Below are 14,723 nucleotides of genomic sequence, written 5' to 3'. Positions count from 1 at the left end.
TCCAGGCGGTGGAATTTGTGGAAGACAAAAGAATAAAAGCACCTTTATAGTAGGGGTTTAGGGTTGTAGGGATTAGGCAGTAAATCAGAGGAAATCATCTTTTCATCTAAAGGAGATTAGAAAGTGGGATCGTCTCGTTTGCTTTGCTTTCAATATGTAGGAAAAATGCGCTTTTGTTTAAGTATGTTTCACTGTGACAAAAAAAAATAACTCGTTTATTTAAGTTAAGAATTTAAGGAAAAACAGAGAGAGAGAGAGAGAGAGAGAGAGAGAGAGAGAGAGAGTCAAAGTCCAAAGTCAAAAACCTTTATTCATTATAAAATGGTTATTCTGCTACATAACAATATAAATTATTTACATAAAATTCACAATAATTGGATTGCAAAAATCTAGGATATATATACATTCAAGTAAAATTTAAAAAATATTGCTTAAGTTTCTAGAGAGAGAGAGAGAGAGAGATAGAGAGAGAGAGAGAGAGAGAGAGAGTCAAAGTCAAAGTAAAAACCTTTATTCCTTATAAAATGGTTATTCTGCTACATAACAATATAAATTATTTTTATAAAATTCACAATTATTGGATTGCAAAAATCTAGGATAATATACATTCAAGTAAAATTTTAAAAATATTGCCTAGTTTCCCTTTTGAAGATATCTGAGAGAGAGAGAGAGGAGAGAGTGAGAGAGAGATGAGAGAGAGTCAAAATCAGAGTCAAAACCCTTTATTCATTATAAAATGGTTATTTCTGCTACATAACAATATAAATTATTTACATAAAATTCACAATAATTGGATTGCAAAAATCTAGGATATATATACATTTAAGTAAAATTTAAAAGAAAGAGCGAGAGAGAGAGAGAGAGAGAGAGAGGAGAGAGAGAGAGAGAGTCAAAGTCAAAAACCTTTATTCCATTATAAAATGGTTATTCTGCTACATAACAATATAAATTATTTACATAAAATTCACAATAATTGGATTGCAAAAATCTAGGATATAAATACATTCAAGTAAAATTTAAAAAATAATTGCCTAAGTTTCCTTTTGAAGAAATCAGAGAGAGAGAGAGAGAGAGAGAGAGAGAGAGAGAGAGAGAGAGTGAGTCAAAGTCAAAAACCTTTATTCCATTATAAATGGTTATTCTGCTACATAACAATATAAATTATTTACATAAAATTCACAATAATTGGATTGCAAAAATCTAGGATATATATACATTCAAGTAAAATTTAAAGAGAGAGAGAGAGAGAGAGAGAGAGAGAGAGAGAGAGAGTCAAATCAAAAACCTTTATTCCATTATAAATGGTTATTCTGTTACATAACAATATAAATTATTTACATAAAATTCACAATAATTGGATTGCAAAAAGCTAGGATATATATACATTCAAGTAAAAATTTAAAAGAGAGAGAGAGAGAGAGAGAGAGAGAGAGAGAGAGAGAGTCAAAGTCAAAGTAAAAAACCTTTATTCCATTATAAAATGGTTATTCTGCTACATAACAATATAAATTATTTACATAAAATTCACAATAATTGGATTGCAAAAATCTAGGATATATATACATTCAAGTAAAATTTAAAAGAGAGAGAGAGAGAGAGAGAGAGAGAGAGAGAGAGGAGTCAAAGTCAAAGTAATAAACCTTTATTCCATTATAAAATGGTTATTCTGCTAGCATAACAATATAAATTATTTACATAAAATTCACAATAATTGGAATGCAAAAATCTAGGATATATATACATTCAAGTAAAATTTAAACAGAGAGAGAGAGAGAGAGAGAAGAGAGAGAGAGAGAGAGAGTCAAAGTCAAAAACCTTTATTTCATTATAAAATGGTTATTCTGCTACATAAGAATATAAAATTATTTACATAAAATTCACAATAATTGGATTGCAAAAATCTAGGATATATATACATTCAAGTAAAATTTAAAAGAGAGAGAGAGAGAGAGAGAGAGAGAGAGAGAGAGGAGAGAGAGGAGAGAGAGAGAGAGAGAGAGAGTTAATAATGTGGAGTGGCTTAACGGTGACTAATCTATTTCCGTGTTCCAAGAATAGCGCGCGAGTGGAGCCAAGTGTTTTCAGGGGAATAGATTTGTCAACAGAATTTAGGCGTCCCGAAGAACGAACTTTGTTTTTTTATCTTTTTATTAAAAAGTTAAATTACATATTCTTTACAATCACAATATTTACAGTATAATCACATTTAATTGCATTTTTCTGTAAACAAATCCATCTAATTTAACAATTTACAACATCACACATCTTGATTTTAATTTTTAGTCACTCAAAAACAATAATTTATATAATTTTTGGTGAACATTTTAACTAGAGGTTATGAAGTGGAAGAGGGTTGGGGGGGAAGTGTTGAAGAAGGTGTTTAGTGTTTGAGTTAAGTGTATTTTTTATTTGATAATTTTATATATATTTTATAATGGAATTTGCAGTTCATATATTTATCGAATCCGATAGAGAAATGATGATAAAGTAAACATTGTGAACGAAAAGGAAGGAATGTTATTCAATTTGTCCTTCCCTACATACGATTTGAACTTTTTTTTTTATCTTTTTATTAAAAAGTTAAATTACATATTCTTTACAATCACAATATTTACAGTATAATCACATTTAATTGCATCTTTCTATAAACAAATCCATCTAATTTAACAATTTACTACATCACACATCTTGATTTGAACTGGTTATTTGTTTGTGCCTCTGAACGGAGAGAGAGAGAGGAGAGAGAGAGAGAGAGGAGAGAGAGAGAGAGAGAGAGGAGAGAGAGAGAGAGAGACTGACTGGTTGCCAGCTGTTACACCGGAAGATTTGTGACTTGCAATTTTTTTCTTTCTTTTTACTACTTTTTTTCCTTTCTCCTTCGGTGTGAATTCTTTGTGGGAGAGAGAAAGAATTGTCTTCATCATCGAGGTCACTATCATTATCATCATCGTCGTGGCTTGTATTCGCTGTTATCTTTTACACTGACTTCGGGTTTTAAGTGAAGTTTGTTTTCGGTAGGAGTGCGCTCAAAGTTTTACTTTTGTGGTTGAACTACTTGAAGGTGGTTTGCGGTGTCTGGTCGCTTTTCTATATTCTCTTTTATTAGTGGATTTTATTCTATATTTTATGTTTTATTCCTTCTGTTTTTTTTTTTTTTTTTTTTTTTTTTTTTTTTTTTTTGTAGGTAATAGGTCATTGAAAAAGTTTTATTTGGACAATTAATATTCGTGTTTTATTCCATTTATATTGGTTTTCAGTTTAAAATTCATAAATTGAAAATATTTTATTTGGCCTATTAAAATATTCTTATTTTATTCCTTCTATATTTTTTTCTGTAGGTACTAGGTCATTGAAAAAGTTTTATTGGGACAAATAATATTCGTGTTTTATTCCATTTATATTGGCAACAGTCTATAATTCATAAATTAAAAAAACTTTATTTGGCCAATTAGAATATTTTTATTATATTCCTTCCATATTTTTTATACAAGTAATATTTCTTAAAAAAAAGTTATTTTGACAATTGATATTCGTGTTCTATTCCTTCTATCTATTATACTGCAGGTAATAGTTCTTAAAATAAAACTTTTATTTAGACCAAACTCAGAATGAATCCTCCTCCTTGGCCGAGGTAATAATATTGTTATTAGGCAGCGCAACCCTCTTTCGTGATGTAGCTGTGACGTCACGTTTAAAGCTAACATGCCAATGTTTTCTTTACCTTCTCCAACCTTCTCCCTCCTAATCCTTGTTCCGAGCGGATGGAGGTAACCACCACGGTATACAGTAATACTGGCAGAGGGAGAGTTATGCGTTGCGTGCTTCGGCTACATTGCCAATATCTGGAACTGTATTTTATGCCAGTACAGAAGTCTAATGATCATTCTTCAGTTGATTTTTCTTACTTTTGTGTCAGGTTACATGAATTTTGTTCCGGTTATTTTAGTAAAAAAAAATATTAGTGGAGCTTCCTCATGCATATTCGTTTTTTATCCAAACTTCAATTTTCCAAGTGTTTCATGTATAGATAATGGGTTAACTTAGCCTTATATCAATGTTTATAGTATTTATACTCCATTCCATTGATCTGATGAATCTGAAGCTTTTCAGGCTCTTTGACCTGATGAATCTGAAGCTTTTCAGGCTCTTTGGCCTGGTGAATCTGAAGCTGTTTAGGCTTTTTGACCTGATGAATCTGAAGCTTTTCAGGCTCTTTGACCTGATGAATCTGAAGCTTTTCAGGCTCTTTGGCCTGGTGAATCTGAAGCTGTTTAGGCTTTTTGACCTGATGAATCTGAAGCTTTTCAGGCTTTTTGACCTGATGAATATGAAGCTTTTCAGGCTCTTTGGCCTGGTGAATCTGAAGCTGTTTAGGCTTTTTGACCTGATGAATCTGAAGCTTTTCAGGCTTTTTGACCTGATGAATATGAAGCTTTTCAGGCTCTTTGGCCTGGTGAATCTGAAGCTGTTTAGGCTTTTTGACCTGATGAATCTGAAGCTTTTCAGGCTCTTTGGCCTGGTGAATCTGAAGCTGTTTAGGCTTTTTGACCTGATGAATATGAAGCTTTTCAGGCTCTTTGACCTGATGAATCTGAAGCTTATCAGGCTCTTTGGCCTGAGGAATCTAAAGCTTTTTAGGCTCTTTGGACTGTTGAATCTGAAGCTTTTCAGGCTCTTTGACGTGATGAATCTGAAGCTTTTCAGGCTCTTTGACCTGATGAATCTGAAGTTTTTCAGTCTCTTTGACCTGATGAATCTGAAGCTTTTCAGTCTCTTTGACCTGATGAATCTGAAGTTTTTAAAGGCTCTTTGACCTGATGAATCTGAAGATTTTCAGGCTCGTTGGCCTGATGAATCTAAAGCTTTTTAGGCTCTTTGACCTGATGAATCTGAAGCTTTTCAGGCTCTGGCCTGATGAATCTGAAGCTTTTCAGGCTCTTTGACCTGATGAATCTGAAGCTTTTCGAGCTTATTAACTATTAATCTGAAGCTTTTCTAGTCCTTTGACTTGTGGAATCTGAAGCTTTTCAGGTTTCAGGATATGGATTTTTGTAGTGCATTACTCCTCAAATATGATGATTTTCTTCCTCTGTCCTCTTGGGCTGTGGATGTTACTGGACTATTTTTAACATAAAGAGTTAAAGGAAGGTTGTCTGAATTTGGAATTTGGTAATTTCCTTTTGTAATCTTTAGGAGAATTCTTTCTGTGTCATGAATAGCATTTTTTCCCTCTTAACACAACAATTAACATTTTAGTTAGTAAGGTAAACAGTTGATGTTTACTTACTTTTACTTTTAGGGATTTATTTTTTCGCCCTCCATCAGACATTAAGAGTCTGTTCAGGCGGGCCTTGATGTGTGGAAATAATTTCTTTCCAGTTTATATTTTGCTCTGCATCTTTTCAGTTATTCGCTAGCATTTGTATTCAGGCTTAATAGTTTTCAAATCACCATTATAAAACTTTCCAATGAGATAAGTCTTCAGGTTTTTCTTGAAAGCTGCCCACATTTTGGCTATTCTTGACATCAAGTGGAAGGTCGTTAAGAGTCTCGGTGCAGCATAACGAAACGTTCTTCCTCCTGTTGCATGATTCACACTAATTTCGAATAGTCTATATGGGCTGACTTTATTTTGCTACCTAGCAGGCAGTGTTGATATAACACTTGTGTTGACCTCCTAGAGTAAGTTATAGTTGTCTTGGAATTAATAATCACGGTTATCGCCTGGTTTTACCTTTATAACTATTTACATTTATTTTATCAAATTTTGATACTGCATCAGAGGTGACCTTGACGTAAGGTAATTTTGTCATCTTCAAGTTCACAGACGTTAGTTTGTCCGTCCAACACCCAAGTGTGCAACACCTTTCTTGATAACTTGTACATTATTCGCTGTGTTGCGTGTAAGCATAGCTTATTTCAGCATCCGGTCACTCAAGGTGTTTTATCTATGACCAATTGTTGAAACCCAAGGTCATACTTTTTTTTTTTTTATTACCTTACTGGATGTACTTACATTCATGGTATTTGTTTTTGTTTCTCGTTTTGTTCGAGTTTGGTTTTGTTTCAGTATTTTTAGCATTTGGTCAAGTTCAATGTCACTCAGCTTTACTAAAATATCCCCTTTAGAGAAACTTTGCTGATTTGTCAGTTTTCTGGTTTTCTTTCTACAAATTCTCTGACTGCAAATAAAAACAGTTGAAAAGATGTCTACTGTTAATGCTTAAGTGTTCTGGTTTTCAGCTTTCTGTCTACAAATTCTCTGACTGCAAATAAAAACAGTTGAAAAGATGTCTACTGTTAATGCTTAAGTGTTCTGGTTTTCAGCTTTCTGTCTACAAATTCTCTGACTGCAAATAAAAACAGTTGAAAAGATGTCTACTGTTAATGCTTAAGTGTTCTGGTTTTCAGCTTTCTGTCTACAAATTCTCTGACTGCAAATAAAAACAGTTGAAAAGATGTCTACTGTTAATGCTTAAGTGTTCTGGTTTTCAGCTTTCTGTCTACAAATTTTCTGACTGCAAATAAAAACAGTTGAAAAGATGTCTGCTGTTAATGCTTAAGTGTTCTGGTTTTCAGCTTTCTGTCTACAAATTTTCTGACTGCAAATAAAAACAGTTGAAAAGATGTCTACTGTTAATGCTTAAGTGTTCTGGTTTTCAGCTTTCTGTCTACAAATTCTCTGACTGCAAATAAAAACAGTTGAAAAGATGTCTACTGTTAATGCTTAAGTGTTCTGGTTTTCAGCTTTCTGTCTACAAATTCTCTGACTGCAAATAAAAACAGTTGAAAAGATGTCTACTGTTAAATGCTTAAGTGTTCTGGTTTTCAGCTTTCTGTCTACAAATTCTCTGACCTGCAAATAAAAACAGTTGAAAAGATGTCTACTGTTAATGCTTATATGTTAATAATTCTAATCAAATTATTGAAAGAGGGCAAGTTCTGGTGTCATGTCTCCCCCTTACCATTTCCCCCTGAACAACTAATACCTCAATGTTTTGTGAAAACACGAGAAAACACTTAAAAGATGGTCTGCCATGGTCTATGACTTGCTCTACTGTTGGTCTTTGTTCTTTACTCATGGTTGCCTCTCCTTTTTTTTGCATCATCATCATGGATACCTACATGTAACTCAAGCCACATAAATGTCATGTAATGTGGCATTTTATACACTACCCATCTTCTCTGATCTCGTTGGTTTTCATCATTCCCCACAAAATTATTTCGTGATTGCTGTCTATTCTCTAATAAATTCTCTATCCCAGTTTGAAAAGTTGCACTGTGGTGTAGATGAAAATCCCATTGGTCATTATTAACTAGATTTAAAATTGCAGGTTTCAATCCCAAAGCAAGTGCATTTATGACTTCGCTCTCTTGTCAATCCTTGAACCTATTGGATGACCCTGAACCCGCGTGCAATGAATCGGAAGAACAATTTCAATATTCATCTTTTTAATACAAGAGCATCTAACTATTGCTTTGAAAACGATTTTCACAGCATTCAATGCCCTCACAAAACCTTTTTTATATGTCCTGAAGTCTCCAATTTTGGTCCATTATCCTCACACACTGCGTTAATTGTCTTTTTCTACATTACTGCCTTTGAGCTGTCAGTCAACCTTGTTCATCTTATTTGACAACGCCCAGACTAGACAAAACGTATTAGTCCTCCTTTAGCGGTGCTAGTTATTACCTGATGGTGATCCTTCTTTTGGGGGAAACTGAGGCTTAACTTTTCCGTTGTGTGATGACTGTATATTTACATGTGAATGAAAGACAATATAGGAGTATTTACGATTAAACTCTCCTTACGGGTCACATTTTCCTTAATGCTTTTATATTCTTAGACCCTTATTATTATTATTATTATTATTATTATTATTGTTATTATTATTATTATTATTATTATTATTATTATTATTATTATTATTATTATTATGTAGAGAGTAGAGGTCCCCTTTTGTTTTGTTTCATTGTTGGTGTCGGCTACCCCCTAAAATTGGGGGAAGTGCCTTGGTATATGGATGGATGGATATTATTATTATTATTATTATTATTATTATTATTATCAGCTAAGCTACAACCGTAGTTGAAAAAGTAGGATCTATAACCCCAAGGGCTCCAACAGGGAAGATAACGCAGTGAGGAAAAGAAATAAGGAAACAGATAAAATAGCGTCCCTTAGTGTACATGCTTGAGCCACACCTGTCACCAAGCAACTAAACCCTCGCAGATAATGAGCTTCACTTTAATATGCTGTTATTCCATCCTTATACCGAGCTATGCCATTAGGCTTATAGATGACTCATTAGGCCAGAGATGAATGGAAAGGAAAGTCGAGAGAGGGGCCTCTCCAACCACCTGACCTTCAAATTCAGCCTCTCATCGATAATCCTAATCTTTGGCCCGTCTCGAATCTCGGCCGTTACTCCTTTTGCCAATATCTCCCTGGACAATTCTATCCTGTTCGTAATACTAGGCAGGCAGTTAATTCTAATAGCCAGGCCTTCTCCATCACGAGGCTCAATACTACGCAGTACTCTAGAAGTTTTATTCCAGCTGTTACCAAGTTGTGGAATGATCTTCCTAATCGGGTGGTTGAATCAGTAGAACTTCAAAAGTTCAAAGTTGGAGCAAATGCTTTTTTGTTGACCAGGCGGACATGAGTCTTTTTATAGTTTATTTATGACATATTTGTTTTTGATGTTGTTAATAGTTTATATATGACATGTCTGTTTTGACGTTGTTACTGTTTTTAGAATGAATTGTTAATTTGTTCTCTTCATTTATTTATTTCCTTATTTCCTTTCTTCACTGGGCTATTTTTCCCTGTTGGAGCCGCTGGGCTTATAGCATCTTGCTTTTCCAACTAGGGTTGTAGCTTGGATAGTAATAATAATAATAATTATTATATTTACCATCCACGCCTCCTATACGTGAAGTCTATTTTGTAGGATATATCTTGTATGATAATTGCATTGTAACTTCATTAGTTTTAATACACTTTGGTAGGCCTTTGTGATGTATAAGGAATGAACAAAATAAAAAGGAATTTAGACGTTTCGTTTACTGGTGTGAGAGACAAATTGAGCTCTTTTTTTATAACAAAGTTTCTACGGATGTGATGGAAATTGCTCGCATATACGAATAAGAAAAGAACTATTCTTTCTATATGTAAAGATATTTTCAAATATTGATATAATTTGTTTAATGTATACGAGTGTTAGAGAAATTATATGTGCTAAAATATGTACGTGGATATGAAGTAACCTGTTCTTTCTGTAGTTAAGTATGGAGGTGAGAGAAATGGTTGCTTTTTATAGCCAATCATATTTACTCTTCCTCTTGTTTTGTTAAAGTTTTTATAGTTTGTATAGGAAATATGTTAATGCGTTACTGTTCTTGAAATATTTTATTTTTCCTTGCTTCTTTTCCGCACTGGCCTATTTTCCCTGTTGGAGCCCCTGGGCTTATAGCATTCTGCTTTTCCAACTAGGGTTGTAGCTTAGCTATTAATAGTAATAATAATAATAATAATATTAATGTTGTTACTGTTCTTGAAATATTTTATTTTTCCTTGTTTCTTTTCTGCACTGGGCTATTTTTCCTGTTGGATCCCCTGGGCTTATAGAATTCTGCTTTTTCAACTAGGGTTATAGCTTAGCAATTAATAATAATAATAATAATAATAATAATAATAATAATGATAATAAAGCTGAAAGCTAGATGAATTATATATCTATACCTGGATGCACACATGCACATAGTGTTGTCTTTGATATTCTCATTATATACAAGAACCACGTCCGAAATGCTCTACAAGAAAATTCTATTTGAAATAATGCACCTAGACGAGTCATTTCAAATATTAGTATCCGCTTTTTGTGTGCTTGCAGCCGTGAAACTTTACGTGATTGGAGCAAATCAAGGCCAAGTTTTTATTTAATTAGTTTTGGGAACCCTTTCAGTATAAAAGATAAAAAAAATTCCGCATTGTTGCTGGCAATTTCAGCTTTAAAAAATTCATGTGTTTCTTTCTTTTATCAATGTGGCTGAAGCAAACACTATTTCATTTTTAATTAAAAGAAATAGCTTGGAGGAAGGATTTTTATATAAATCTTAAAAGAAAATTAATTATTGTTTGTGTAGGGATTAAATATACTCACTCTAATATTAAATTACAAGAGGTTTAAATCGTGAAAATATATAAATTAAATGAAATGTAAACATTATTTGTCTTGCTTCGTTTATATAAATATAGATTCAATGTCTTCTTTAAATGCATAAGTCAATAAGTGAAAAGAATTTAAGGCAACAGAATTTAATATCAATTTAATGTTATTTTACGACTCTTATTTCCTGGAATCCTCAAAGATACATCGCTGGTTTAAATCAAGGAGATTCCTCAAGCGTATTGGAAGCTCTTTTTACATTTTCCCTTTAATTTTACGAGTCTCCAAGGCTTCCTTCTTCTTAAAGTCAGAGAAAGATATTTGAATTTTCTGGAATTGACTTTCACGGAACTTCGCTTGTTCCCGTTGCTGTGAGTAGGCGGCCTCCTTTAGGAAAATCAATAGGTTGTGCAGTCTCTCTCTCTCTCTCTCTCTCTCTCTCTCTCTCTCTCTCTCTCTCTCTCTCTCTCTCTCTCTCTCACTATTTTTCCTCCGTGTTTCCTCGAATATTCCCAGCAGCGGATTCTTGGTAATAATAGAAGTGAATTAATGATTGAAATGTAAGAGCCGATAAAATTCCACATAATTGAAATTCGATTCCCCTATTCTTTTCCATCCTGCAATTGCCTTTGTCAATATTACGTTGCTGAAAGCCCCCCCCCCCCCCCCAACATTGGGAAAGCACTGGGAGGTGATGGGATTGCAAGCGATATTCCATAGTGGTGACAGAGAGTGGACTAACTTGTGAAAGGTATGTTTCAATGATGGAAGCGTTCGAAGGGAATAATTATCCCATGACTCAAAGCCCCCTTGCTTTCAGTTGCTTTGAATACTTGATGAGAGTATGATTATGCTTTTTTTGTGACAGCTGGATCGTACTAACCACACTCAGCTCTTTGATGGTAAGGTGGTAATGGTTATTAGCATAGCCAGTGTTCCAAACGTTAGTTGAGACAAGTGGTTTTGGATGAGTTACAAAATATATCTCCAGGATTATGAGAAACTGGAATGCAAGGGCACAAGATTTTATCAAAGTGTGTAGGTGGGTGAAATGGGGAGAGACGTTGCCTAATTATGACCTTGAAAGAATGGGAGAGGTTGATTGGACAAAAAGCTCTGTAATTTAGAACTCTCGGGGGATCGAATGTCAGGGATGTTTTTGAAGTAGTTTTATGATTAAAGGACGCTGAAGGTGATTAAATACGTTCGAAAACGAGATGGATAATCCACACTTCATAAAGATGATTCCTTTCATGTGTTAAAACCCTAAGACAGTATTTTTCTCCCTGGATACATATTTGTATAGTTAAAATTTAACCTGAACTGGCAACGTTTGGCTGAAATCCTCTCCGAACGTTTTATTGAATAGGAACGAATCAAATTAATGTCCAGGCCACCGGAAGGGAACGAAAATACCGTGGCCCATTGGAAAGCAAAGTTATAGTCGTTGGACTGAGGGGGATTGGGTAGTGGGAAGGGGGAGAGGGGAGTTGGGGGGGGGGTTAGGGGGGGAAGGACAACGATTGATTTTATGGCCCTGTTTGGAGGAGTCGTGGAAGACTGGGGAGAGGGAGAGAGAGAGGGATATGTCAGGGAGAAATGAATGAGATTAAAGAGTGTCCGTGAGCCTAACAGTAAATCTCTCTCTCTCTCTCTCTCTCTCTCTCTCTCTCTCTCTCTCTCTCTCTTATTCATTATGACAACTTACTACTTTAAACCTTTTTAATGCTGCACGATATCTGACCGTTTTTGTCGTACCCAGAAGTATAGTAAATACATTTAATACATTATTCCTGGAATGTTTTGTCTCATATTATGTAATTCAAACCTTGTCGATTTTAAAGGGAATAAATGCAAGTTCTTTGAATGATTTATTGTTAATTTGTTCTCTTCATTTATTTATTTCATTATTTCCTTTCCTCACTGGGCTATTTTTCCCTTATAGCATCTTGCTTTTCCAACTAGGGTTGTAGTTTGGATAGTAATAATAATAATAATTAAGGGTCTTCGTTTTATAAGTTCCACTTTACATTCAGATTATTTTTGTAGTGTTTAATCAAACAGAGTATTTCTCAAGACAATATCGAGGCTCTTAATTCTTTTTTAGTAGTTGGTATCTGTCAGCTTGCCATTTAACCCTTTTACCCCCGCCATAAGGTTAAATTTCGAGCACATTTTGCTATATATTTTTGTCAAATTGCTCTAACAGCCTTAATTTTTGTCATAGAGAGGTCAAGTTGGTCTCATTCTTTTGGAAAATGCCTGAAGTTTCTCATAAAGTTATCAAAAATATGCAAAAAACATGTAAATAACAGTGTTTTGCAAGAACGTACCGGTACGTCCTTTTGGTTAATGCAACTGTATGCAAGACAGCAAGCACCTAACAATGGTGTGTATGTTGCCCCCCTTGTAACTAAAGTAGGATGGTTGACGTCACCAGGCAACTATTGATAAATGCGCGCTGTGTCTGTGTGTGTGTGTGTGTGTTTGTGTGCGCGTGCGTGTTTGTGTGTGACTGTGTTTCATTGCTTACTGTCGAGTGAATCATTTAAATCTTGTTTGAGTCAACTTGTGAAATATAGCTGCTGTTTTTTTTTTATCTTTTTATTAAAAAGTTAAATTACATATTCTTTACAATCACAATATTTACAGTATAATCACATTTAATTGCATTTTTCTATAAACAAATCCATCTAATTTAACAATTTACAACATCACACATCTTGATTTTAATTTTTAGTCACTCAAAAACAATAATTTATATACTTTTTGGTGAACATTTTATTCATTCTTTCTTTATAGATAGCTGCTGTGATGAATGTTAACTACGTGCCATACATTATGCATTGTACGTAATTATTTATATGTGCCGGTATATAGGGGAGTTCTTATGTGATTATGGGAGTGTGCATTGATTATTCATGAAGGTATAACACCCAAAGGATTTTTTTGAATTATAATTATGCAGGTGTTTTTAATTCAATGTTTTTTTTTTATTGTCTTGTTGCTAAGTGACATCTATCAGTGTTGTTATGATAGGTGGAAGTGTTAATCTCCCTTAAATTATTATTATTATTATTATTATTATTATTATTATTATTATTATTTTGATTATTATTATTATTATTATTTTAATTATTATTATTATTGTTATTATTATTATTTTGATTATTATTATTATTATTATTTTAATTATTATTATTATTATTATTATTATTATAATTATTATTATTTTAATTATTATTATTATTGTTATTATTATTATTTTAATTATTATTATTATTATTATTATTATTATTATTATTATTATTTTAATTATTATTATTATTATTATTATTTTAATTATTATTATTATTATTATTTTAATTATTATTATTATTATTGTCGTCATTGTTTTTAGAGTTTACTGTGTGAGGCAATACGTGGTGTGTACACCACAACGAGTTATTGTTCAGTCAACATTAGCATTGTCCTGTTTATCTTGACACCTTTTCGTTACTGCGGTATGTCATAAGACTGGGCTGATAAACAATTCCAGTCTGACCGGACGAGGTTGACCTCATCGAGGTCTTCCTTTAGAGGCAAATGTCTTTGCAGTTCAATGATTACTTAATTTTTTTTATATCTCTGTGTGGCCCAGTTCCAGCTGCCTACTGGATTTAAAAGAAAAAAATAGCTTCCAGTAGACTTGAAAGATGATTTATTTTCGTTGCTAAATTTGAAATCCTGCTGTGTTAAGTCAGGTATGGCTTTGTCAAAGACATCTTAATCCGCTTAGGTACTCGGTCACCCTCTCTCCCTCCTTGGATTAAAACGTACTCTGTCATTAGGAGATTTTGCTGCTTGGGGCCAGGAAGGGGACCTTATGAACCGTTCATCATCTCTCTCTCTCTCTCTCTCTCTCTCTCTCTCTCTCTCTCTCTCTCTCTCTTCACAGACACACACATGAAGGTGGTCTTTCTCCTTCCTCTTGAGGAGTTTATTAAATGCTTTCTGGTCTTGTCAACAACGGTGTCGTTGTTGTGTAAGGAGGGTTGGGGTGGTTGGCGAATTTCACAAATGATTTTCTTGACTTATGTTTATTTTCGTCTTTGTTTATGAACAAATCTCAGTGCTGAAGTACAAGAAAATTAAATGTGTTTGGTTTTTCTAGAGTATTCGCTACTTGTGCAGTATTGTCTTACCAGATAAATCTCCCATTTTATTAATGGTGACAAGAGTGTTACTTGTAAATGTTTTTCATCTTTAGAAGAGTATTAAATATTGAGAATATGCCAATTGTACTATTTGCGTAATTTATTTTTGCATTGTTTTCAATTTTGTGTTTTATTTGACTTGTTCTTGGAAGTAAAAATTTCAAAATCTTCGCCTATTTCAGTCTCATTTCTATCGGTTATCAGTACAAGGTTGGAAACTTTTTATAAGTTTATACTTAGTCCCTCAAGAAAGTGATAAAGAAATAAAAGCTTCGGGACCAAAGACTGTAATATCATCAGGGAGAGAACGAATAAGGACGTATTCAAGGAACGAACCCAAGGAGTGTGCAGTCCT

General features: G+C 33.6%; 2 protein-coding genes across 2 annotated transcripts in view; one reads left to right on the top strand and one right to left on the bottom strand.

Moving 5' to 3' along the window:
* Positions 1 to 4,051: 4,051 nt before the first annotated feature.
* On the bottom strand, positions 4,052 to 7,082 carry LOC137630030 (uncharacterized). Its single transcript, XM_068361525.1, has 2 exons — positions 6,966 to 7,082; positions 4,052 to 4,615 (listed from the first exon to the last, which is right to left on the bottom strand). Exons 1-2 carry the CDS (start codon positions 7,080 to 7,082, stop codon positions 4,052 to 4,054), a joined length of 681 nt encoding a protein of 226 aa, XP_068217626.1.
* A 1,237-nt stretch (positions 7,083 to 8,319) lies between these two features.
* Positions 8,320 to 14,723, top strand: part of LOC137630028 (serine-rich adhesin for platelets-like) — a 73,760-nt gene continuing 67,356 nt past the window's right edge. Inside the window, exons 1-2 of the mRNA XM_068361524.1 lie at positions 8,320 to 8,469; positions 11,041 to 11,115. Of these exons, the coding sequence (XP_068217625.1) occupies positions 8,320 to 8,469; positions 11,041 to 11,115 (225 nt within the window). The remainder of the gene's footprint in view (positions 8,470 to 11,040; positions 11,116 to 14,723) is intronic.

Source organism: Palaemon carinicauda, chromosome 38 (assembly GCF_036898095.1).
Source record: "Palaemon carinicauda isolate YSFRI2023 chromosome 38, ASM3689809v2, whole genome shotgun sequence".
NCBI lineage: Eukaryota > Metazoa > Arthropoda > Malacostraca > Decapoda > Palaemonidae > Palaemon > Palaemon carinicauda.
Note: the sequence above shows the minus strand (reverse complement) of the source record. Positions and strands in the feature narration are given on the sequence as shown.

Coding starts and splice junctions, on each gene's coding strand:
- LOC137630030 (XM_068361525.1), bottom strand. CDS start 7,082: ATGAGTAAAGAACAAAGACCAACAGTAGAGCAAGTCATAGACCATGGC. Junction 4,616..6,965: donor TAGTTGTTCAGGGGGAAATG/GTAAGGGGGAGA, acceptor TAGATTCCTCAG/GCCAAAGAGCCTGATAAGCT.